The sequence below is a fragment of the Lampetra fluviatilis genome, chromosome 17, assembly GCF_964198595.1.
Source record: "Lampetra fluviatilis chromosome 17, kcLamFluv1.1, whole genome shotgun sequence".
NCBI lineage: Eukaryota > Metazoa > Chordata > Hyperoartia > Petromyzontiformes > Petromyzontidae > Lampetra > Lampetra fluviatilis.
This window is the reverse complement of record NC_136291.1, coordinates 8,795,165-8,822,652: the sequence shown is the minus strand read 5'-3', so window position 1 is coordinate 8,822,652 and position 27,488 is coordinate 8,795,165. Positions and strand designations below refer to the sequence as shown.

At 44.9% G+C, this 27,488-nt stretch overlaps 1 protein-coding gene across 2 annotated transcripts in view; it reads left to right on the top strand.

The window, feature by feature from the left end:
- The window catches only part of LOC144936907 (sodium/hydrogen exchanger 3-like), a 127,416-nt gene that overhangs the window by 88,935 nt on the left and 10,993 nt on the right, over positions 1–27,488 (top strand). For both annotated transcript variants that reach the window (XM_078864122.1, XM_078864121.1), the window contains exons 7-14: positions 3,820–4,022; positions 6,680–6,769; positions 8,854–8,924; positions 13,941–14,070; positions 20,511–20,626; positions 22,041–22,170; positions 23,342–23,500; positions 25,613–25,688. In XM_078864122.1, the coding sequence (XP_078720248.1) occupies positions 3,820–4,022; positions 6,680–6,769; positions 8,854–8,924; positions 13,941–14,070; positions 20,511–20,626; positions 22,041–22,170; positions 23,342–23,500; positions 25,613–25,688 (975 nt within the window). The remainder of the gene's footprint in view (positions 1–3,819; positions 4,023–6,679; positions 6,770–8,853; positions 8,925–13,940; positions 14,071–20,510; positions 20,627–22,040; positions 22,171–23,341; positions 23,501–25,612; positions 25,689–27,488) is intronic.

The window sequence follows — 27,488 nt, the reverse complement described above, 5'->3', positions numbered from 1 at the left end:
GAGCACCTTGGTCTCGGAAAAGACAATTTCATGAGAGCCCACAGCGTTGTAGCAATGATCGGCAATGGCGGAAGAATCAGTTTTGCCGTGTTTCAGATCTGACTTGTGCTCGCTGACACGATCAGAGATATTTCGTTTCGTTTCTCCAATGTAGCAATCACCACAACTGCAACTCACTTGATACAGCTATTGTGCTGTGACGGTTCCACCTGAAGACGGTAGCTTGTGTTGCCTCCGAAACGTCGTGATTTTTATTTTATTTTTATTTTACTTTTATTAATTTAAATTTAATTTTTTTACCTACGTGACTTTACCGAAGAAACCTAAGAATATGAATCCTTGCAGTCACGAATGCTTCAAATCTAGAACCAAAATTAGCTTCCCACCTACTTCGATAATAAGTTGGGTGTGTTTGTGTATACGTGTATGTACCGACCCTTTTGCCAATCTACTGCTGGATAAGGGCCTCCTGTTGCTGTGCGGGTTGTGGAGGTTATTTGACCACATGCGGCTTCTTCTACATTTGAATAGGCGAAGGCAGGCAGCATAGACATTGGAGCGTAGTTAAGAACAACAATAGCTTCTGAGATCTCAAGAAATCGCATGCATTCCGGCTCATTTCTCATCGGCAAGTTGGGGTGTGCGTGCTACATTCGTAATCTGGTACAGTCTATATTGGTGTGTGTTTTTTAAAATGTATACCTTTAATATTACTTTGCAACAAATAATTATTACAGGGAATAATTTTCACGATGTTTTTTTGTTCTTCTAACAATGTTTCAGTGTTGGTGCTGGAATCGGCAGTGCCTTGGCAATGCCTCTCACTGCCAATTGGAAGCCCGTGTCACAGTTGTGCTGACACTGCTGTGCACATTTACACAACTTCTATGCATTATATACACAAGTTCCTTTGACCTCGAGTGCTCAATAAGTGCCACATTTCCATTCTTTTCACAAGCAGTGCCTCGCTTATTGTGGTGGCTTGCTCGCTTGTTTATTTATTTTCTTCACTGAATGTGACGTAGAGTCAGAATGTATCATGAGCAGCAATGCAGGATTTTAATTTCTTATGTTTACATCTGGCGAGAGAACGTGTGAATATAACATAAATCAAATAAAAAACGTCACACGTTTCTTCTTTTAATTGTTCTCAAATGCATTGGTGCGAAGTCCACAGCCTCATTCCAATTCAGACTCAATGAAGTTCTATTGACTTGATTCCTTGTCTCTGATAATTGATAAGGGGTCACAAGGTCGTTCACGTCTTGGGCCAGTCTGTACTGGTCCCACAGGTGTGGCTCGTCACGCGGCGTGGCTGCTGCTCAGCGATAAACACAAAGTCAGCCCTTTGTTCATCCACCGCAGGATGCATCCGTCACTATAGCGTGCCAGTTATGAGGGGGTTGTTTGACCGCACGTCGCCGTAAGGGTCGGTGAGGTATCGGTAGTGCAGTGTGGTTGATGTGGGCCATGGAGCTCAGTGGGGTCACGAGTCCATTTTTTGTTTTACCCAATCCGTCGCTATGTTCCTGAGACTCTCTTGATCATGGGCCCTAGCACGGTCAGTGCAATTAGGTCTCGCACACTCGATCGCTAAGCCACTGTGAAGCATGCTCAGACAACCCCCATGACCGACATAGCATGGGAGGGCTTCATCCAGCAGTGGATTAACAAAGGCCTGTGCATTATTATTAAATTACAGTTATATCAAACACGTGCAATATATATTATTTTCCTCAGTTCGGGTTATCGTGTTTTTGCCCATCTCATGGCAGAATACCATGCCCACTGCTCACCAACATTATATAATTGGCTTCTTTGGTTTAATTTTCACATTTGAAATGATTAACCTCAGTGTGCATGTCGTGGTCATGCTCGCTGCATAATCGGGCTGATATTTATCAAGTAACCACTTTCAAAACCCACGGGTGCCTTCTGGGAGGTGGAAAACAACTGAAATGTCAGCCTTGAACTGTGCACTTTTTTTAGCACAATGCCACTTTCAAGTCGCTGCTTGTAAGACTCCCATTTGTGCAGCAGGTGAGAGACATAAAAAGCCCGACCACCACCTCCCCCCCCGCCAGTGGTGTTTTTCAACGCGTCTGCTTCCCAGCCACCTCTCTGTGGTCTGTCGCGATGCGGTTTCCGCAATTGCTGGTAGCTTGCCCTTGAAAATGGTGAAGTCATAAACTTCAAAGGTCAACGCTTCCTCCCGCGTTTAGTTGTGGCTCTGAAAACCGAGCAATGCAATAAGGTCTGTGTGCTTCAGTGAGATATTCCCTACGCGAACATTTGACAGTTTTCTGCAGGCTCTTGTTTGCCTATGAGCGTCTGTGACTGCTGCTGTACGGCAGGAGGAATATATCTCTTAATTATATTGTACGTGACTAATTCTCTAACAGTACTGCTAACATGAAATGATCATCGGGACGTTCCTCAATATGTATAGATTTTAACATTATTGAATTTTGACACGTTTGAATCTTTACACTCTTGCAGACCAAATCCGCCAATTTGTGATGCAAAAATCGTGAATCCCTATGATCGGCGGCACGTGGCGGGGGATTAAAAACTATTCGCGCAACGCAAACCATGATCTGTAGAAGTGAACGGTGCAAACGCAGAGCGGAGCTGCAGGAATTTTTTTTTATCTCGCACAGAATCACCGTGCTGGCATGATTTGTTGAGTAGGATTTTTTTTGCATATTTTAATTTGGATATCAATTTTTTTTTTTTACAAAAATCCTTTAACGTCAACCCAAATGGCAGATTTGCACCATTTGGATCTTAGGAAAACTCCTAACCTTGTAATCCGTGAATTTATCACGGATTAATTTACCCGCTAGTCACGTACCGTTCTTACCCGGTAATCCGCACATTTTTTGCGGATTAATGCAATTGTGTGGCTCTTTATTCCATAATCCACTGCACGCCGCATCAGAGTGAAAATGTTTCCACATATAGAACTAATCTTTGTGGTGCGCTGTGATTACAAGATCCATGATATGCTCCCCCCCCATATCAACACGGATTATTGGATTTATGTTGTACTAATGATGGCCGGAATTGAGCACGTATGGATTTATCCAGTCATCTTTGCAAGTAAAATCCTTCAGTTAACAAAACGTGCATGGAATTGTGCAAGTGAAAAATCGACTAGATGCGTCCATCTTCTTGGTTCTTTCAGTAAAGTCACGTAGAATGGAAATAATAAATAATAAAATAATAATAAAATTATAAGAAACGTCGTGAGAATTATTTAATTATGTTTTATTTTATTATTTCCATTCTACGTGACTTTACCGAAAGAACCAAGAAGATGAATCCCTGCAGTCACGAAAGCTTTAAATCGAAATTTAGATGCGTCCAGTGCAAACGATCACGGCAATGACACGCGGATGTTACATTTGTGCTCACAACGAGAGCGGAGCGCCGGCGGCCAAAACGCGGCAAGTTTGTGCAGTGGGGAGCACAGGCGGTGCATCCGCCAGTCACCTCAGGCAGCGACCTCATGCCACCTGGGTCTATCTCGTGGCCCTCTCAGAGGTCGCAAACGGGTTTTGATTCCTTACCCGTACCCGTACCCGACCGCACCAGGGTCGCAAACGGGTACCCGTACCCATACCCGGCCGGGTACGGGTAGCCGGGTATCGGGTAGGCTACGGGTGTCGGGTACCCGGTTGCGACCTCTGGGCCCTCTTGCCTGGCACGGGACTTGCGCCGTGACGACGTCACCACCACCGCCGAGCGGCGAACGGCCGCCGCTGCCGCAATCGTCGTCGTTTTGCCGTCGTTGCGTCTGCTCGCGCCGCCAAACAGGTGTGGTGGCGCTCACCTGGCTGCTCAACCGCTTCCGCATGGTGCCGCTGGGCTCCATCGAGCAGGCGGTGATGTCGTACGGCGGCCTCCGCGGCGCCGTCGCCTTCGCGCTCGTGGCGCTCCTGGACGAGGGCCACGTGCCCGAGAAGCGCCTCTTTGTCAGCGCCACCATCATCGTCGTCTTCTTCACCGTCATCGTGCAGGCAAGGGGTCCAGTTTCGTTTGAACACGTAGTCGGCTTTCGCGACAGATTTCATCCATCGTAGAGGTTTTTTTTTTGGGTTGGATCGCGTAAATATATCAATGTGTCGTTAAACCCGCCACCAACCGACACAGCCAACTAGTAAGGGTTGTCACGTAAACAGAACGTGGGCAATTCGTTACTAGTACAGCACACCGGTGTTTTGGAGAGCAAAGCCACAACATTTAATTACAACTAGCTTCATCCGGCGACAGCCAGATTTGTGGAGACATCCTCCTGTTTCGTTCCTTGAATAGTTTTTATTACAACTCAACACGAGCACCGTGCAAACTAAAATTTAATAATTTTACATTTTACCAGGTAAGGCCCACTAAGCTATGTGGCTCTTTGTTTGGAAGCTACCTGGCCACAAATAATAGCTCAAGCAAGTCGGCTTATCATCATGTGGAAATGTAGAGCAGCCAAATAGTCTTAACGCACGTTGAGTATAAATGTGGAGGGGAAAAACCGTAGGACCCACAGAAAAATCCACACGACCACAAGGGAGAGAGACAGACGTGCAAACTCGAAATCTACAAGAGGCGACAGGTTCGGGATCGAACCAACGACCTTCTGTATACCAGGCGAGGTAGTTAACATCTCGCCGACCGCGATACAAGGAGGGCGGGGTGGGGGGGGCAGAAACTCCACGGACAGAAGCCAAGTGTTAGGTCTTCCAGGGTTTAAAGAAGGGGAAGAATTTGGTGTTGTGTGTTTTTTTTATAAGATGGCTTAAGCAAATAAACTCTGGATCGGTTTTGGCTCTTACAAGTCTCACCGGCAGAGTGTGGACGGATTCAGTGCACGTATCGCAATCATGTTGCTGCTGCTGAACATCGCGCAATGCACAAACGCAATGACTTACCAAAAATAGAATGTGCCCTGTCACTACCGGTAAAGTTGTACTTTGTTTTTATCACGTAAAAATGTCTAAGTAGTCATGGAACAATGTTTCAAATCACATGTATTGTGTTATTCTTTTGACATACGAATTGATATCAACACACTTCAATGAACTAATATTTTACGTACCACATTTTTCAAGACTTATCATCTCATAAAATGCTTTTGCAAGGATTTTTTTTATTGTTGCGTCAAGAGTACATCCTTGTCATTCAACTATTACCCACAAATATCCACGATGGCACCTAATGATAATTTTTCTTTGGGCATTTCGGAGGAGATGGAAAAATATCAGTGGAAAGTGGGAGGCTTCAGTGGCGGTGCAATGGAGCCTCGAGTCACCCCTGCACTTTTATCTTTACCTTCATTCTCATGAAACACCGCACTTGACTCCCCCACTTTCTCCAACAGTTGCGCTGGCTGCTGCTGTTTGCCTTTTAAATACCACAGACGCTATTCAACGCAAGCGGTCGGCATTTAACGGTTCACTTGCCAGGGATGGTTTTTTTTAACAACACGTCCAATAGTAGCAGATGAAAGCTGATGCTTCTTGAATAAAAAAAATCACGAACGCATTTTAAAAAAATTGTGCGAGGCTTAATACAGGGTGCTTTTTTTAAAAAACACTTTTGAGAATTTGCAACAATACAACGTGAAATGTGCCTCCGGGCTCTGGAGACCACCTGGAGATGATTCCAGGCGTGTGTTGACAATGATGGCGAACAAGTGGAGACTCTTTGACTTTTAAAATCTATTAACATACATTTGTTATAATGTTACAGTGTATTATCCGTTCTTTTTCTATTTAAAACGCAAGTCCCATGTACCCGGTAAGTGTTAACATGTTTTTTAAGCACCCTGTATGATATAGTTAAACTGGTGAGACCCAATACAGAGATCTGGTAAATGTGTGTTATTTTTATTTATTTCCCCCAGTGTACTGCACACACTTATTGTGATGTAACACTTGAACTGCTAAGTCGTCCTGTAGTAGTATTTGAAATGTCAACTGGTGACTTGTACATGCACTGTATATACGTGCATCTGTTAACAGGTAGTGGATAGCACATTTTAAAATACAATCCATAAAAACAAACGAAGTTCCATGGGACACTTTTTTTAAAGGGCGTAAATGTTTCATATCTGCTAATGCAATTTTGAACACTGTGAAAGTAGTTCTCAGTTTAAAAAAAAAGAACGTTTATTGCTTAACCTTATCCTAATCGTATCACAAAAGTCCGCAACTGCACCGAACACATCTTGTTCACTTGCACATTGCAGTTGTTTGCATTGGTAATGCGTTTATTATTGACAATGTTTGCATTCTGACCACAAGTATTGTGGTTAATGCAGACATGATTCCTTGTAATAAAGGTTTCAGTTTTGTTGCCAGAAAAAAGGTTGAAAATCCTATTCTTATAATGTAGTGGGAGTTGTGGTGCAGTGGTTAGCGCACTACAACCATCAAACCGGCAATATGTTTTCGTTCTCCTCGCCTCGCTATCTTACATTGACCGGCGTAGTGAAGTATGGTCAAACGAACCGCATGACCATACTTCACCTTGCTGGTCAGTACAGCGTGATGACCAGCACGGTAAAGTATGGTCAGCGTGACGAGACCTACATCCAGCGTTCGGTTAACAACGGGCTGAAGGTTATGACTAATCGTCGAAAAGTCAGCGGCGGGTCTTTATGTGGTGCGGCCCGTGTCTGCAGGGTCTGACCATCAAGCCGCTCGTCAAGTGGCTGAAGGTGAAGAGGAGCGAGGAGCGAGAGCCGACGCTGACCGAGGAGCTGCACGAGAGAGTACCTTGCCCAAACACAAAGACAAAAGATACCCCCGTGTAGCCTTAACGGACTTGTGTGGCAAGTGCAGTTAGCGAGCAGCACCTATGAAGGCCGGCACAGCATAACAGAGGGCTGAGTGGCCAGCGCCTGGCCCGACCGCCTTTGTGTCGCAAGTGGCGATGTTTACACATCGAAGCAGGTACTCATTAAAGACTGAGTCGACCTAGGAGAGGCCCTGGACCAATTCAGATAATTGTCACTGCTGTTGACCGTGAGCGGGAATCGAACTCGGATTTTCGGTTTCCTTGATCAGCGTGCTAACCGCTGCACTGCCGCTCCCCACAACTCGCATACACACACACTTACACATAGACTCATGCACAAAGAGCTCCTATTGAGCTGTGCAGACTTCTGGGGCAAGTGCTTGTAATGATTGCCAAAAAAGAGACGTGGTATTTTCAGTTCTTATATAACAAATGTCAATATGGACTATAACGTGGTGTAATGGCTCGCACACTGGACCTGCAACACAAAGGTCGGTGGTTCGTTTCGAACTGTCGGCACGAGAGATGGAATCTTCGCGGTAACTCTGTCGACCTGCCAGACCGCGTGTGGTGAGGTAAATTGTGGGTACTCCCCGCTTCTCCGTGATATCTGGTCAGGATGGAAGAGTAGGCCGAATATCTTCCAGAGGTGCTCTCCAGTGATCTCTCTAATATAGACCCTTCATCAGCAGTATGAGTTTAAATAACAGCAGAGCTGCACGCTGACCTTTAGCTTACGGGAGATATACAAAGACAAAGCTTGTATTTGGATTTAAGCAATGTCTTGCTATATACATCAGTTACCATTAGTACCTGGGCCATTCCTGGACTTCCCCCAAGTTTTTTTTGTGTGTTTAGTTTGTTGTCCTTCCCCCGCACCTCCGATCGGCATGGTGGGCTGCGTACGTACGGTGCGAAAGAAGTTCAACGTACGTACGTCCATGCAAAGTCAACTCGGCCTCAAAAAAGGGATTGCTATTGGCCTCCACTAAGTTATTTTTAGTTCATTTGTTTATTCAGGTGAGAATTCAATAGGCCAGGATAGTCACATATGCAAGAGCGACCTCTGGGAGGAATGCATCTGCCAGTATTATTGCGACTGTGTTTTGTGATCCAAATTGCATAATTTGTGGTGTCATTTTCGAATAGGGCAAGTTTGAGCCTTGACTCGCCTAAAAATGTAAACCTGTAATTGAAGTTCCCACCCTTCCGTTGCGAGTCATCGATTTGTTCAAAGAAAATCGATTCTTTACTTTTTTCTTGTCCCATCCTGGTGAATGTAGCTGACTTCAGTGGCAGCAGCGGGTGCCGTGAACCGATTGCAGCCAAAACGAATTGAAAGTAGAGGAATTGATTCTTGCAAGCACAGTTTTATGTGGCTGATGTGAACATAGTAATCGATATCAGTCGATGTACTCATGAAAAAATATAAGCAGAACTCTGCTCTGTCTTCACGTATAAATAAAAATGAATGTGTTAATATTGCACCCGATTTTACTTTCCAGACCAGCATTTTGCAGCAGCGTAATATTTCCAGCAAGCAAACTCTGAATAGGTTCAGTCTCATCGGCAGAGCCAGGCTTGTTAGACAAACGCTGCTGGGTAACCAGATATTATTGGCAAGAGCATTCCAAATAAATGATGGGGTCCTGTTCAACATCAAACAGAAATATTGATGACTTTTTACATTTCCCCATGACGTCCTTTGTCTTTTTTTCTGGGCAAATGCAGCGAAGCAATTGGGAGTTTATCTTCTTGGATCTTTCGGTAAAGTCACTTAGAAGGAAAATAACAAAATAATAAAAATAAAACATAATAAAATAATTCTCACGACGTTTCGGCCACAACGCAAGCAGCCGTCTTCAGGTGGAGAACAGGTATGTTGAGAAGGCAGAGATTTTATTATGCTTTATTTTTATTATTTTATTATTTTCCTTCTACGTGACTTTACCGAAAGAACCAAGAAGATGAATTCCTGCAGTCACGAAAGCTTTAAATCGAAAAAAATTGGGAGTTTGTTGTTTTTTTACGTTTCCACTCTGGTTTCTTTTGATGTAGGCATTTGACCACATTCTCGCGGCCGTCGAGGATGTGGCTGGAGAGTACGGGCATCACTACTGGAGGGACAAGTGAGTAAAAGCAACGCCTCCCTTCTCACGCGGGGCTCCGATGCATTTGATAGAACTGCGAAATCCCAATTCACGTGTCCTCTCCACTTCAAGATGTTGTTTTACTTCGGGTGAGGAAACACGGTTGTGGAATTTGTTCCTAACAACCACAGAGTTGTTGTTTAGAGTGTTTGTCTGCTATAAATGACCACGTGGTAAGCCACGTTGTTGAGCTGGCAGTTGTGGATGGTTCGCTTCTAGTTCAGTGGGCATTGCTCGGTAAAATAAATAAAATATTTTATAGCATCATTTATTTGTTATATACTTGTGCTTGAATCACATCATGCTTGAATAATCATAGTGATTTTATTTTTTATTTTACTTAGTGCTAATCAATTGTTGCTGTGTATTTACAAACTCTGGTTTCCTATTGAACTCCGTCACATTCTGGGTCAGAGCACTGTATCTCTGTGGAATTACTGAATGCGCGCATTTTGACCTTTTGTTTTTGTACAAAAGTCTTGAGTAAAGTTTCATGCACCTGCTCAGCACTCACACCGCACAACAAAGCTCTGTGCTGGCATTTACCAGATCCACATGTATCTCTTAATTAGCTTATGATAGATAGGTCAGCAGTTTCAATGGTTGGACAATTATCAAATCATGGCATTGTGCAATTTTCTGCAGAGTGGACTTGTGCACCCACACAACTCAGTCAGTTCTGTGTGTACAAACTGGAACATTGGTCAGAGAAAAAACGCTGAGATTATTTCTTTGCACTGGTTGTTGAGATGGCAAGGAGTGTTATTTGTGTGCCTTGTGGGTGTTTACGTAAATCTATTTACTGCATTGTCTCACGTTGTTTTAGTTATTAATATTTTCCACCACGATAGTTTCATGGAATAATGATACAAATCAATGCACATAAATACACAACAATCTGCGTGTTTTGACCTCCTACATAATGGAGCTATGATCTTAGTTCTATTTACACGTGGGCACTATTGAACTATATTCTTGGTTCTTTCGGTAAAGTCACGTAGAAGGGAAATAATAGAATAATAAAAATAAAACAATAAAATTCTTTGTATGTGAGAATTTTATTGTTTTATTAATTTTTCATTATTATTTTATTATTTCTCTTCTACGTGACTTTACCGAAAGAACCAAGAATATGAATCCCTCCAGTCACGAAAGCTTTAAATCACTATTGAACTGATAATAAAAGTACTTTACTGGAATGGAGCACATGCAGATATAAATTCGAACAAATGTTCACGACGTAAAGGTGTTTGATTACATTAATAAACAATATAACGTTCTCACATAACACCATTTGGTATTCCTATGATGGGAATTAATCAGTACACACCACACCAGAAGCAATTAATCTGTTTCCAAATTACTTTTCTATGTAAATAAGTGGCATTAATATGAAGGACAAGTTTTTTTTGGGAAAGTTGATACAATAGATAGAAAATGTACATGTCCTTGGAGCTAAAAGAAAAGTATCTTACTTGTAAACAGTGGTAAAAAATGCATACTGTGGTATCGTTTATATTTCATAAAGTTAATGCATTTAGGATGCAGTGAATACATTTTCCAGTCAGAATACTGTAAGCTGCACATGACAGATTCCATCCAATTACAGACAGTTCGATGGCTGTTCTGAAAAAAGAAGATAGAATAATAACATTGCACGATGCTAATAGTCAGAGGTTGGACAAAGTCATTGTTATGCAAGTCCAAGTCGAGTCGCAAGTCATCAAATTCATGACTCGAGTCTGACTCGAGTCCAAGTCACATGACTCGAGTCCACATCTCATAGGTGGGACAAAGTCATTGTTATGCAAGTCCAAGTCGAGTCGCAAGTCATCAAATTCATGACTCGAGTCTGACTCGAGTCCAAGTCACATGACTCGAGTCCACACCAGTAATAGTGTCCGTCAACGAGAAGCAGTGTTCCGTTTAGCACAATAGGAGGCTACTCGGCTCAGAATAAAACTAGAGCACATTTAGAATCAGGTGAGTTGATTTCTTTGTGCTGCTTCTTTCTGGAAACCAAGTGAATCTTCTTTCGTACGGCTGATGTAGATGCAGAGCAACAACTATCATTTCACATCCAGGTGGTCAAGCGAGACAACCGCGTAAGGAGCAGCGGAGTGGTGTATCATCATCATCATCATCGCTGTGATGTCTCCTTCGTATTTGTGGATTGGGCATTGCGTCGTTATACCTTGTGCGGTCTGTTCTGGATGACCACAGACGCACACTGGAGAGTTTTTGTAACTTTCCATTTGTGCATCAGGTATCCGCATCTGGCATGGTTTGTGCAGTGGATGCAGCTTTGGGTGGACCCAGTGAATAATAGCTGATGAACAAACTGGTGATGAAAAAGGACTTTGAGACATTGGAAGCACACACAAGGGATCAGCAGAAAAGGGGAGATGGATTAAAGCAGCACGTGACTGTGGAGTGACTTCACTACCAGCGGCACACCTGGACGTTTATACTAATAATTAAAGTATTATTTTTTACTTATTTATCCAGGAAAGCCACACTGAGTCATTGGACTGTTTTCAAGAGGGTTCTTCTACATTGTGTGTTTTTTTTATCTAAAATATCTTTGTTCAATGAATGAGTCTTTATTATACAAGTGGAAGGAAACCGGAGCAACTGGAGAAAACCCATGCGTGCGAGGGGGCAACACTCTATCCCCGGAAAGAGAGAAACAGATGGTGATTAGTGCACTTGCTGTACTGCCTTCTCCTGGCGAGCCAGGGTATGGCACCTCGACGCCCACAGGAAGGCAGTTTCACAGCATTTGTGCGATGTACCAACCTGCTCCTTCACCGTCGCTGGGTCAAAATCTTGGAACTCCCTGCCACAAACGGCTTTGTTGGACTGCAGGAGTTCATGGAGAAGGCCCAGTATCACGTTTTCAGCACAACTAGCGATGGGCAACAGATGTTGTATTATCAGCGACGCGCACATGCCGAAGAATACGAATAAGATAAATCCAAAAGTAAATGAATGTGCCTCCTTGCTCAAACAGCAATTTCTGGACCAGTTTTTAAAATTCCACATTACCTTGGCAAGGGCCCGTATTTTCACATGATCACCACTGTTCAATACCACAAAGTGGAGGCGGTTTTATTGACTCCAGATGGATTATCGGCTGAGTCGACCCCCGATCGAGATATTAACTTTGCTCCCAACCAATGGTAAGTCTAGCGCACAGACCATAGCAGCGACTGGCTGGATAGGTCGTGGACGAAAAATAAGTCAAAGTGACTTCCTGCTCAAATGATCATCGAGGTGGTGCTAATCTTCTCTTTAGAGGCCTGAGTCAGTGGTGAAAATTACACATCCCTATGACGGTGGGGGGGGGGCAAACATATCCAGAGGACAAAATAGTGTGTTTAAGGTAAGATGACTATGGTGAGAAATGAACACTTAGGTAAGGAATCCATACATACCTTTTGGTTCTTTTGGTAAAGTCACATAGGTAGAAAAATAATAGACCACGACGTTTTGATCGCAACACAAGCAATCGTCATCAGGTGGGACAACCACAGCAAGAAGAAACTGCTGAAGTAGGCGAGAGATCTGCCGTGATACGAGGTTATATAGGCCTCGGCAGTAGGGGGGGGGAGACGAGGTGGGGGGAGAGAGGGGGCGGGGCAGCAGGTGTCCCCTGCAGCAGCACCAGAGGTCACAAACGGGTTTTGATTCCTTACCCGTACCCGTACCCGGCCGCACCAGGGTCGCAAACGGGTACCTGTACCCTACCCGATACCCGGCTACCCTTACCCGGTCGGGTATCGGGTAGGGTACGGGTATCGGGTAGGGTACGGGTATTGGGTTGCGTACGGGTATCGAGTAGGGTACGGGTATCGGGTAGCGTACGGGTATCGGGTAGGGTACGGGTATCGGGTAGCGTACGGGTATCGGGTAGGGTACGGGTATCGGGTAGCGTACGGGTATCGGGTAGGGTACGGGTATCGGGTAGCGTACGGGTATCGGATAGGGTACGGGTATCGGGTAGCGTACGGGTATCGGGTAGGGTACGGGTATCGGTAGGGTACGGGTATCGGGTACCCGGTTGCGACCTCTGAGCAGCACCCGGGTCACTGGAGTAAAGTGGCCCACCCTGGGAGCACGAGAGAGATCGGCTGTAATGTTGTCATCTAGCGTGACAGTATTATAATTAGACAGCATGGTTGAAATGTTGACAACATATTCCTTATGTACCATACTCAAGTTTGTTGTTATTTCAGAAGCTTGAGTGTTCTTCAACGGCACTCAGCTGAAGCATTTTTCGTAATCGCACCCAGATATTAGTAATCGCCTGGGACTCTTAAATCTCAAGGAGATGTGCATCAACAATACCATGGCAGACGTGTGGAGGGCTAGATGAATGACACTTATTAAACAAAGTCTTCATCCTGCCCAGTATGTGTTGAAATATAACCGCTAATATTGGCCACAGCCAGGTGCTGTATGTATGAATGTTGAACTTATTTCGCACCATACTTAGCCAACCATGCTAATCGGAGGTCTCTAACCACCACACCACCTCTGCTGTCTACACATCCTTCTTCAATAATGGATAATGGTTATTTCAATGCGTATCATTTGTCTTCTGCTTAAATACATGACTGTATTGTCTCATGAAAAATCTTTGCTTACGTTGCGGAGGCTGTAATAATGGATGGCGACGTAATGAACACAGTGTAATATTTTGTATACAATCTTGCTCAGCGCTCCGGGATGGCAATTTCGAAGTCGCCGTAATGAAACCAATTCATCCTGCAACCCACGTTCACTGCCATGCCTCCTCTGTGGAATCATCGTCGCGTTGGGAAAGGAACAATTCTGAAGAGTGCCCGTACACTGCAGGCGCTTGGGTGTTGTGAGAAGTATGGAATCATCGTCGTACACCGGCATATTTCTGCCACTGCTCATTCTGGTCGTGATGGTGGTGCTTGCACGGTTTTTTCATTGCCATTGCCGCCGCTGCTGCTGCCGCCGTAGGTTCGAGCAGTTTGACAAGCGGCACCTGAGCCGCCTGCTGATGCGGCAGTCCGCCCGGCGGAACAAGAGCGAGATCTGGGACGTTTATCACCGACTCAACATCCAGGATGCCATCAGCTTCGTGGATCAGGTGCACTCTTCCCACGCGCTCCCGCAGGCTGACTTGTCATCCGTCCTGGCTTTTTTTCACGGAATCGTCTACTTTTTGAGGTCACATTCCCTGGGTGGGGGCAAGTCTTTGTCTTGTTTATGGAGATTCAAAGTCAACGGTTGATAACAGTTTTGTGGTGAGGTGAGGCGGCTGATGTTCAGTGGCTTCCGGGATAGCCAGGTGATTCGCTGCCATTTCTCTGAGAAACGCGTGCATTGGGCACTCATTTATTCCTGCCAATGACTCGGCGTCCGTTCCGTTTCTTTGACAGTCTTTTCATAGGATGGGGCAAGTCTATCTCTAGGGTGATCACAGTTGACTTCTCACAAAGTCAATTGTGATAAGTCATAGAAGAATAGGCAGAGTCAACTCCCCACCCAGGATTTGGCACTGACAACTTTCAACAGGCGAGTTGATTACTGTAGCGCCACCCGGCCAGGTGATTCCTCATGCCACTAGGGTTGCCACCTATCTTTGTCTCCCCAGGATTGCGTAATTATAACGCCCTACTCAAGACAATGCATTCACACGTAGTTTCCCCCTTCTGCTGGTGTTGTGAGACATTCTTCTTCTTGTGACATATGCTGGTTTCTCTTTTAACCTCGGAGGTGGTCGATGACTCGATTAAGGCACTTGCCCGTAGGATAAAGAAGGTTCTGCCAAGACAGTACAGAAAGTAGGTTTCTGACACATTGTGTGTTAGGCATGTCATGGTGAAATCACTCAGCCCACAGCCATTCATCAGGAATCCTGGTTGCATTGCGATTGAATGATTATTTTGTCTAATTTCATCAAATGTTTGCCATCTCTTATTTGGTGTTTCTCATGTCTTAATATATTTCTCGTACGGTGGTTTAACACGTAGGCTTTCGCGACCAATATTATTCATAATCAACGTTTTTGGGTTTAGATTGCGTTATTTATAAATGTGTCGTAACCCTCCACCACCCGACACGGCCAATCAGCAAAAAGTGTCACGTTGACAGAAGACAAATAGTTCACTGCTTTAGACCACCGGTGTGTTGAAGCGTGAAACCACAACATTTACAATTTTTGAGTACGACGTTTCGCTGGTAATTGCATCCAGCATCATCGGGCAATTCGCCAGAATGGTGAGGCTCTGCTCTGGCTCCCGGTCTTATATAGAGCAGCAGCAGGGTGACGTCATCATTACCAGCGAAACGTCGTACTCAAATTTTTTTTCATGTTGTGGTTTCACGCTTCAACACACCGGTGAGCTAAAGCAGTGAACTATTTGTCTTTTGTCAACGTGACACTTTTTTACTGATTGGCCGTGTCGGGTGGTGGAGGGTTACGACACATTTATAAATAACGCGATCTAAACCCAAAAACGTTGATTATGAATCGTACGGTGGCGTTTGCTTCGTTAGCTTAAACATATAATTGGCCCATATATAACATTCTAATGCTGTTACTGTCATTTTTCAAACCATATGCTGGAACCTTACAACAACAAGAACATATAATCTGCGTATAATTGGCATACATAAATAATTGAGCGGTGAGGCATGATTTGAGGCAGAACAATTAGTGTAATTTAATGAATCAACGAATGAGTACATGTCCAGTACGTGTGCACTGGAGTTTGGGTACACAGTATATATCATCATCTGTGTGGGTTTTCTCTGAGCAATACGGTTTCCTGCCTCATGCAAATTTTTTCAAAGGATTGTGTTTGTCTGAAATGCCAAGAAGCCTTCTATTGAGAAATATCAGGGTTAAAGCTGCAGCGAGGCTTTCTGAGGCAACCGATTTAAAGCGATCTACTTAGATAATATTCAAGCCTGTCTTGAAAACGCACATGGATGCATTGGGATCTACGGATGAAATGCGCCTTACTAACGGCTCATCTTATCTACATTTTTTGCGGTCTTAAGATTCCAGTACAAGTTGCCGCTCTCTCTGATGAATAATGTAAAAAATTTAACAAAGGTGCATAAATTATCAAGCGCTGTATACGTTACACTGTTATTGCATTTTTAAGCAGATGCTCATGCATATTTCACATTTGGGAAAATGTGAGATGTTAATTTCAGTCTCTGGTAAACACTCGCTAATTAGTATTTGGCCCACCTTATGGCTTGAAACGGGGTTAAATCCTCCCTGCAGCCAGACAATGCTGCCAGCGATTTTTACGAAGTGCAATGCGCTGAAGAGGTGGATGATGAGGACCTCGTCGCGTAATTTTCTAAAGTGAAAACATTTTATGGTAACGCAATGGTCGAAATTTGTAAATGTACGCATGGCTATCAAATTATAAAACATGCGACAACTGCGACGTACTGCATTCGCTTGATCGCATTCTCTAATGCCTCATTTTGCGAAGCATATTTTTCTGCAACGCGTTATGACTTTGTTCAAAATAATGGAAATTTAAATTAGTAACAGCTTGATTCCGCGTCCCAATTTTCTACTGCTTGCTGCGATTCACTTCATAATGATAATTTTTTTCCCCATAAAGAAAATGCAAATGTGTGTTTGTCTCTGGAATGCCTGCAGTAACATGCATGATTTCGGTGCTTAAGTGGTCATTTCTTTGTGGAGTAGCACAATAGTGCAGGGGGAGTGGAGGGGGTGCTGATGGTGGGGGGTGGTTATGTTGATAAAGGTATGCAGCAAAAGGTCTTCGTGGTGTCTCCTTTCTAACCTCTATAGTCTCTGCCCAATATTCTGCACAGGTCACCGCTTCTCGTGTTGGCATTGCCAAATCTTGAGGAGTGCTACAGGGCATCTCGGGAGATGATTCATGTGGTTTGCTTCTACTGACAAGGCGATTGGTCAGTTGTGTAGAAGCCCACCCGCCCCCCCCCCCGATGATTTAACGAGAGAGTTGCATCTGCCGAGACCCACTCTCAGTCTGTTTGGGCTCCACCATGTGAGCCATTTGGAAATGGAGTCAGGCGCGAGCTCCTCACTGGGGGTGATTCCTCGTCGGCTCCATTCAACAGTTTTGTCATTCGATTTTTTTTTCCATTATTTTTGACAAAGGGACGTTCTCGCATATTTCGGTGATGTGGTCAGTGGTACATTGGAGCACAATAAGATGTTTCTCGACGACAGACCACGCTGTGCTGGCTGATGGCCACGAAGCGGATGACGGATGTCCCCACTCTATGACTTGCCGGTCGTGGTCACCTGCTACCCTCCTCCTGATGTTAGGGGGCGCTATGCCAGATAGTGCTGCATACAGGCAGGGGACAGGGGTGGCTCTCAGGCGCCCTGATATGATTCTGCACGTGCCATTTAGGGCGGTGTCGACATGTTTACATATTCAGCCACGGAGAAACAAAGTGCTAAGGCAGTGGCGCGTAGACTGGATGGATGTGCTCCCCACATTGAATTTGCGAGCTTTCGCATAATGTAGTTTCGTGTGTTGAGCTTGGCGTTGCTATTTAAAGTGTGCTTTTTGTAGCTGAGTATACGATCCAGTGTTAACCCGAGGTAGACTGGGTGACTCTGGTGTCCGAGGTCTCCCCAGGTGACATTCAGGTGTTGCTTTGCATTCCAGTTTCTCAGGTGCAAGGCACATATTTGGGTTTTATACGGGTTGGGTTTGAGATGATTATTTAGGTACTATCTTGACAGCGCATCCAGTGCCCTCTCCAGGATCTTCTCTGTGTTCTCGAAATTCCTCTGCTGTGTGGTGATACAGAGGTCGTCAGCATAGATGAAACGCTGGCATTCAGCAGGAAGTGGCTAATCGTTGGTGCAAATATTGAATAAAAGTGGGACGAGCCACACTGCCTTGTGGTTAGCCATTCTTTTGAGAACACCATCTACGTTTCTGCCCCTTTAGTTCCACGTTGAAGCGTCTGTTCTCTAGGAGGCTACGCATGGTCTGGCGAAGGTCGCGGTCGCCACTTATGAGGTACAGCTTGTGGATTAAGATGCCGGTGTTGAACAGTGTCATATGCAGCGGACAGATCAACAAACGCGGCGCCTGTGGTCATCTTCTGTTGGTAACCATCATCGATGTACTGTGTGAGGTTTAGTAGTTGGCCTGCACAGGATCGGCCGGGTCTGACGCCCGCTTGGTCTCGTATGAGTGTGAGATTCACCAGAGGTGAATTCTTCGCAGGATAAGGCGTTCGTAGAGTTTGTAAGTGATGCTGAGGAGGGAGATCGTTCTGTAGCTTTTCGGTGATGAATGGTCTTTCCCGGGTCTGGGCAGAGCTGTGACTCTTGCCTTCCTCCATATTGATGGCATCTGTTTCTTCATCATACATGTGTTGAAGAGTTCAAGGGGCCTTTGCAGCAAAAGGTAATATTGGTTTCTCGTTGGCCACTGCACTGTTGTTTCCCAGTGAGACAAAAACATTTGAATTTGTCACAAAGACGTAGCCCAAATTTCACCAAAGGTGTTACATAGCAGCTATCTTTGTTTGCCTGTCAAACACATCTGAGGTGAGAGATGCAGTGGAGGACAGAAATAAGTCGAGAGAGAAATGCAAGGAGATATTGGTCAAGGGAACTGTCATGCTCCAATGGCCCAAAACTCTAAAGGACTAGAAGAAGATATTTATATTAATTACAAATATATATCAAAAGGTTTGTTCATTGAACAAAATTTTACGTAATTATTTTCCATCGACTAACGATCACATGTTCTCTATGAGTCTTGTAAAATCAATGTTCTCTTGGAGCATTTGGTTAAGCAAGGAAAACACTGGATCGGGTTTCACTCTTCTGGGTCTCATTAGTATGTATATATATGGTCCTTGGGATGCCTAACATTGCAGGCAAATTACATCCATGGACACATCCAGGCAGTTCAGCACATTTACTACAATACTGCAAAAATTATTATTTTCTGCTTTGGTGGATCGTGTGAAGTAAAATAAAATAAAAATAACAAATGTTGATGGATATATTTCAAATAGGGCCCTTTTATACTTTGGCTATAAATCCAAAGTGACGGTGTGATTGCAGTCACTGATGAGTTCTCAAAAAAGGAAAACATTTCAGATGGATGTTTGACCTTAGCCGAGCCGGAGCATGATAATAATAACATCCCTAAATGTGAGGAGAGCTGTGAGGTGTGGTCAGAAGGTGACACAAGTTAGCAGCCCGGAGATGGCCATACAACGGTGAATTAACTCTGCCTATGCAGATCTTTGAGAGAGGTTTTTTTATCCTCGTATCTGTGGGTTTTCTCGCAAGTGCTCTAACTTCCTCACACATCCCAAACAATCTCTTTTATATGATTGGCCAACTATCCCGAATGCAGGACCTTGTTGAAAAAAAATTCTCCGAGACTCAGTGAGACTTCCTTGAGAAAATAATTGGCATTTAAAAATAATTGGCATTATATATTTTATTTTGCAATCGAGACAGAAGAAAGCGGGCACCGTGCCATGCCTGAACAAAGCCTCCTCTGGGCTGGTAATGGAAACTTATTGAATGAACAGGGGAATCATAGAAATTGTTCCTGACTATCAGTTATTGGTTATTGTTGTGGAGGAAAGCTTTGCTCTGCGATTGAACAACCGTGGCATATAAGACAGGGTCTTAAGGGTATTAGGATCTTATGTGCTTGACAGCTGTGTGTGTGTGTTTATGTATTTGCGGTTGCATTTGGATGTGTGGGGAGCGGTAGTGTAGCGGTGAACATGCTGTGCTATGAACCCGGCGACCCGAGTTCGATTCTCGCTCACGTACTACACCAGTGACGAATATCTGCACCGGTCCTGGGCCTCCTCTAGGTCTACTCAGCCTCAAATGAGTACCTGGTGTGGCGTGTGAACATTGCCACTTGGGAGGTGGTCAGGCATGTTGCTGGCCACTCAACCCTCTCGTGCTGGCCTTCATAGGTGCTCGCTAACAGCACTTGCCCCAACAGCATGTGAAGGCTATACGGGGGATCTTTGTATTTTGTTATGCTGTGGTGTAATGTTTATGCGCATTGCGCTATGAACCTGACGACCCGAGTTCGATTCCCGCTCACGACCATTAATAGTTGCAAATATGTGAATTGGTTTGGGGCTAGCCCTGGTGAGGCATCTAAGCATCGGCACTGGGGAGACAAAGGTGGCTGTTTATCGTGTCGGCCACTCGTGTGCCTAGCCGGCCTTCATCGGTGTGTGCTCATGACATTTTACCCAACAGTCCCTTAAAAAGGCTGTATGGGTGATCTATGTCTTTGTGTTCGGAATGCACACGTGTGCACATGGTTGTGTGCATATGTTTGTATGCGGTTAAACCTCGTGAAGCATGACTTATGTAAAACAGAAAGGATCCCAAAATGAATAAATAAACAAAGTCCAAAAAAGCGCGAACAAAAGTTTATGCACTCATTAAGAAGCGCATCGTGGGATGCAGTGTAAACCACTTTGCTCATCTTGTGTAGGTGATGTAACGTGTGCTATATGCGGCTGTCTTTGTCTGTGTGATGCGTGCAGGGAGAGCGGAGTGGCTCTTTGGCATTTATTCGCACGCCGAGCGGGGATAAGATGAGCAGCGTCAACTTCTCCATGGCTCGGCTCCAGGCTCCCGAGGCTTCGATCAGCAACATGCTGTAATGCCACCGCTTGTACCTCAACAGCTTCCACCTGGCCCTGAAAATAATACTAATTTGCATATCGAGTCATTCATTCAGCAGGGAGCGTGTGCCCAATTTATGTGCACTCGATATATCCGTAGCAGAGCCGAGTAATTTAACGAGCTCACTTTTTTCGTAACATAATTTGACCAAATGATTATTCAATGTATTTTTATTACATTAGGTTAAACCTAAGGTCAGACTCTATGTCGGTAATATTACCTACATTTTTCACAGCCCTGGAAATAAACGGGTGGCATAAATGGGTCATGTGTCATTTTATTGCGTTAATTGTTATCGCTGAATAAACCGTAAAATCTGCTTGAATTAGATTAGAATTAGATTAACCTGTGTATCCTTACCGAGCTGTGGCTTCCGACTGCCCTCCTACACACACACGCACTCACCCTCGCACTGCGATTTGCCGATCCGGATTACCTTGCTCTGCTCGTCCATGGATGTGGACACGGCGTTGCATGCTGTGCCACGGCGTGCCATGCGGAGTTTAACTCCATCTGACCCACCGTGCTATCCGTGCAAACACTCGCGAGATGCATCTATTAACGGGCAGTGCGCTGTCGTGCAGACAGAGGTGTCTCTTGCCAGTATTATCTAAATATGAGAATGGGTTCTACCCTTTCTGGCAATAAAACAGGTGTTAAGATTTACACCATGGGAACCTCATTTGCCAGTAAAAATATGATAATTGGTTTTTTACCCTTCTATCTGGCAACAAAACTGACACCTTTTTACAAGGAGTCATGTTTGCATAGACCACAATACCTGCAGTCATAATGCAAACAAAAAACATAACTCTGATAATGTGCACTGTCTTTGAAGTTGATTGGTCCACACCCGAGACAGCTTTCCTTAGAGCCTAGTCTCACATGGGTTGGACCAGATGACGCCTTTTGGCGTGTGAGACTAGGCTCTAAGGAAAGCTGTCTCGGGTGTGGACCAATCAACTTCAAGGACAGTGCACATTATCAGAGTTATGTTTTTTGTTTGCATTATGACTGCAGGTATTGTGGTCTATGCAAACATGACTCCTTGTAAAAAGGTGTCAGTTTTGTTGCCAGATAGAAGGGTAAAAAACTAATTATCAGGTGTTAAGATGTTAAAACACCAAACTGAAACCTTTTTGCAAGGAATCATGTCTGCATGAACCACATATACTTGTGGTGAACATGCAAAAAAAACATGCTCTGATAGTTTGTGCATTGTCTTTGAACTGATTGGTCCACACCAGAGACAGCTTTCTTTAGAGCCTCGTCTCAAACGGTGTTAGACCAGAGGATGCCAAAAGGGGTACAGCACAAAGAGCACGTGCCCGTCTCCGTGCCCATCGCCGTGCCCGTCGATGTTCTGCGTGTTGTTTGCGCCGCTGCAGGAGGGAGAACAGCAGCTGCGTGTGCTTGGACATGCAGGCGGTGGAAGCCGGCCGTAAGAGTGTGCGCGACCGGGAGGACATCGTCACTCACCGCATGCTCCAGGAGAACCTGTATCGACCGCCGCGCAGGGTAGGGGTCGGGCAGCGCAATCGCTCGGCGACGGGCGCCAAGGGGGGGCTGCCCCCTCGCCGGCCGCGCGATGGGCCCGTCCCTCCTCCCGCGGAACGCACCGATCACCTGCTTATTGAGTTCCTGACACTGTTTGAGAGATTGCCGAGGCTCGACGAAGGGTTAAAGAAAGGGCTGCTGAAAACACGCGCACGCTAGGGAGGTTTCTCGGGCCCCGGTGTGCGACGTGACGCCCGTCTCTCCGCCCGTGGGTGCCACGAGTCGTGAATGCGAATTGAGCGTCGTCTTGCCCATGCGTCAGGTCAGCGTGCGGAAATGTGTGATTTTTAAAAATGTACTTTCTTTAAATAAATTCTGGATTTTTGAAATGTTGCATTGTGCATACGTTGAACATCTTTTGCACTCTATGTAGCCAACCGTGCTAATCGGAGGTGCGGGGGAAGGACAACAAACTAAACACCAAAAATCATTTCTAACGAAATGGGTTTTAAATTCAGAGTATGCATTATATATCCGATTCATTTATGCTGTGGCTTTCACATCGGTGGGAAAGTGTGGGCATAATGGTTGGTGCCACTGCACTGCCGGGAGCCCACCTTCTTCAGTTTGATTCTCAGCAATGGCTCACATCAGTGGCCAGGGGTATCTAAGCCAGTCCAGCCTCCATCCCTACTTCGCAACCCACCATGCAACCCTGTCCTGAAATCTGGATAGTGCACAAAGAGATGTATGCTTGTAATTACACAGGGAGACAGAAAGTGCAACACATGGATCAGAGAACAAAGACGAATTAGAGATGCGGCATCACTTTTTAAGTGGGCCCTGGCAGGATGCATCACTAAAAACAGATGATGATTGATGGACAAGATCAGTGATGGCATCGCAACCACAGATGAGAATACGCTAGAGAGGACTGGCGCCATGGAGATAGGAGCGATTAAATTTGCTCCGATGCAGGAGTGAGATGGATTGAGTCATCGCAGAATGGTGAGGAATGACGACACCGTGGGGGCTCCTTCGTCCAGCAATGGATTGACACCATTGCTGAAGATGCTGATGGCGAAATGCACCGTATCCGCGACATTGAACGTCTGGCTTTTTCTCACTCCTCCCCGTGCGTTGTGCTGTTCATACCGTGGCGTGCGTGTGCGCGTGCGTCTGCGAGGCGCAGCACAAGCACAAGTACGGCCGCTACACGCTGGCCGGCCAGAGCGAGCAGGACCGGCAGGAGACGGAGATTTTCCAGAGGACCGTGCGCAAGCACCTAAGTGCCTTTGCGAGCAGCCGACACTGTGTGCAGGGCAAGGCGAAGGCAAAGGGCTGCAAGAAGGTGACGTTAGCCCTAACCGCAACATTTCTCCTGGATCCACCGTGACCCATTACGGTGAACGTGACATGAACGCCTGTCGGCGCAGGGGTTTTGGTAGCACGGGTGAGTGGCACGGTCTGCAGGGGGATGATGAGTTGGCACGGTGGAGATTTTAGAAGGGCAGAGCTGTCGAGCGTTCCGTGTTCCCCGCCGTCAGCAATGGTATATTCATATTTTTGGGTCTTTCGGTAAAGTCACGTAGACAGGTTCAAAGAAAATAACAAAAACTTACGACGTTTCGATCGCAACACAAGCGTAAATGCTCTAATTCCGGCCAGATTGAGGGGGGTACTGTCATTCCACAAACGACAAGGCCCGGTTATACTCCATGCGCACGCAATGCTCCATCGCTATTGCACATGTCAGTGTGTGTACGTGTTTTCGTACGCACGTGGGGAGCAGTCGTGTAGCGGTTACCGCAATCTGCGCTTCAAACCCGGCGACCTGAGTTTGAATCACGATTGTGGCCAAAACCAGTGACGATTATCTGAGCCAGTCCGGGGCCTCCCCTAGGTCTACTCGGCCTAAAACGAGTACTTGATGCGGTGTTTAAACATCAGCACTAGGAGAGATGAAGGAGGCTGGGAGTGGTGTTGGCCACCCTCGTGTGCCGTGTTGGTTTCCGTTGGTGCAGCAATTGCCGTCTGTTGAGGCTATACCGGGGATCTTTTGCCTTCGGTGTGTACGTAAGGTGTGTTAGTGTGTTCGTGACATTCGGAGTGCTTGCAGAAAGAGTATGTATGCTAAAATGAGCTTGTTGCAATGCATGTATGAGTTGTGTACAAGAGGTTATGGCTCGTGCTGGTAAATGATGTTTTTTACGCAAATGAAATCCACATGCAGAGCAACATTTGTACGGGCGCTTAGTAAATGCTTGCACGAGAAACCAAATGTGTCGGAAAGAAGTTGATGTATTTATTTCAGCGTGTGCTTAAAAAGTCTGCTATTAATCAATAAAAACATTATTTTGCATTCTCCCCGCGGGTGAAGAAATGTATTTTAATAATTCATCGTGTAGCGTGCGTATTGGTAAAGCGCTGACACGTGTGTAATGCGGCACTCATTTAAGTAAGCTCGCTTGTCACACACAGGCTCACTAAGGCCTGCATATTCAGAGAGCCATTTAACAGTGTGTGTCATTTTCAAGCAATAATCTGGATGTGTTTCAGTTGATAATGGCATGTTTAAGAATATTTAATTGGCTTGTATGTGTTTTACCTCAGGAATATTATTGAGGTAAAGGACATTTTTTGAAACGTGCGTTTATAATATATGGCTGCTATCCATTTCCACATGATTAGTCATTTCGTTGAGTTATCATTTGTGGCTGGGTCGTTTCTGAAAAAAAAGCTTCATAGCCTAGTGGGCCCTACCTGGTAGAATAAAATAGTTTAGTTTAGTTTAAGACTCCTTAAGATGCATGCAGAATTGCAATAAGGCCCCATTCAATGATTTGATGTGGATATGGGGATCATCATAAACGAATTTTTCTTTCAGAATTTGTCGCGCTGTGACACTTTCATAATGCCCCCTAATGAGAATTTGCACCCTTTCTGCGATGGAGATGGTCAATGGAGATTCATGGTGTCGTGTGCGTGGAATTCAAAAAATGTGTCTTGACAAAGAATCCATAAATTGAATCTACTCTATATATACACACACACATATACAGTTGACAAAGACCCCCCCTGATAAATAAAAGCATAACTCCTTGCAAATGGGGCAATCTATGCATGATGTGTGCATGAATCCTATTTACCCTGCTAGATTGAGTGTGTCATTTCTATCTGATAACCCGGCTCCCCTTAACAGGTCTATCGGCGTCGTGATGAAGCGTCAACAGTACCACAGTGAACGCTTTACTTTGACCTTGGGTTTGTCTTGCTCCGAGATTGGATCTGTGTAAGGATTTGGCGAAACTGTAGAGTGGGATGTGAAGATTGCGATTGTGCTCATGGAAGTGTTTTTTTTTGTTTCTGTGTGTTTATTTATTTTTAAGGATTCGATGCCCACGACATCTCAGTTCTGTTTTCCTCTTTCTTTTTCTTTTTCATTTTCTTTTCACTCAAATAGAAAGCGGGAGACAGAGTGGCCAATGGAAAGCCGCCATCTACCAGGATGAAACATTCAGTCAGTTGGATAGACACAGGTCAGAGATGCATTCAAAATGCATACCCACCCACGCACACACGCACACACGCTCACTCGCTGACACTCGTTTGTTCCCCATTGATTAGACTGCTGGGCAAGGTAATCGTCCTATAGACTTGCCACTGCGTTTGCACGATGACGATTGGTCTCAAGTCCCTTCAGCTGTCCACTCATTCCATATGGGGAATTAGCAAAGAGCACCGCCGTGCAGTGAAGCGTACATTAACGGCCCTGTGGTATGATGAGCAAGCATGCTGTTGTTATCGCTCAAATCATACATTTAGAGCATACTTGCAACATGTAAATATCTTTCTCTCTCTCTAGATAACCATGACAACGTAGATTTTTCATCAATTAAATGTCGTGCATTCGTTTAATTATAACAAAATATGAATATGGTTGTCATCGTGTCTTATTGCATGGAAGACAGACCCAGGCTGAGACACGCCATGTGGCATTGCTTGCTGTGGCATTATGAATGTAGTGCTAACAGCTGGCGTTTTCATGACGATAATCGGTGTGCTTTTCTTTCCCGTGAAACAATTAACAACTGTCAATGCGATTTTTGCTGGCGTTGCAACGCGGGGCACAAGCCCCTGAAACAAATGCACTCGCTGTATGGAATGGAGTAACGTTGAAGGAGAGGGAATTGCATGTTTTTGAGAAAATTATATTAACCAAAAAAGTATGCATAGGTCAATATTAATGACCATGTTTCAGTACAGTACCCCTCATTAAGATAATACCGAATGTATGATTATCATGCAAGGAGTTTCAAAGTAAGCGCAAAGGTATGTCGTAAATTAATTTAACACAATGTGACTCTCTTTAAGCCCCTAATTTCCAAGGGAGCTTGACGGCCCTTGTATGTGTATGGGGCAATTAAAATTGCGTTTTAATAAGTGTGATATTTTTCTAGCCTGTATTCTTAATGGCTTCTTCAATGAGACACTGCCTTAATTTGGCAACGAATCTCGAGAGCTTTTGGTACCAGAATAGCTATTTTGGATGGGAGGGCACCAAAACAATATTGCTGATGAAAATGGCAGCTAAAAGAGGAAAATCACTTCCAAGAGGATGACCTACGCGGAGCCGGCGATGAGATTGGCTCACGCGCAGGAGTGAGATGGATTGTGGCGTCGGTGTGTCATGTAGGGATAGCGACAGCAAAGAGGGAGGGGGGGGGGGCTTCATCCAGCAGTGGATGGATCACGGCTGATGATGGTCAATGAAGTCTGCCTGGAATGGAGGCTCTGATTCTGGTGACGATGGCAGATGGGACGTTCAATTTGTATGTATGCTGCAGCTTGGCTATGTGCGTCAGGGAGGTGCACCAACGGTGACCATTTTATACCAACCATTAATTCACATGCCACGTAAAATAAACACCGCAATATACTGCTTCATTGGCTCGAGACAAGATGAGCAGAAGCGAGGACAAAATTATAAACTCTCTCTCTCTAAATTGGCGCACACGTGTGCGCCCTGTATATTGCATCCATGTACAACGAAGGAAGAAGCAAATAGGCTGCAATGCATACGTATATATTTAGAAAAATAAGAAATGCAGTGGGAGAATGTGTGTACAATTTGCCATGCGTATGTAAGGTGGACACTAATTCATTGCTATCTGCTTCGTAAGTATTCATGTGTGGTGAGTGAAGCAACATTAATGTTGATTATTTTTACGTTTGAAACAATATTAATATTGTTGCATGAAACGATATTATTTTAGTCAGGGTTGATGTTTACTTACCTCTAATTTCGTTAATATGTATTTGCTGTAGCAAAGTGTCCT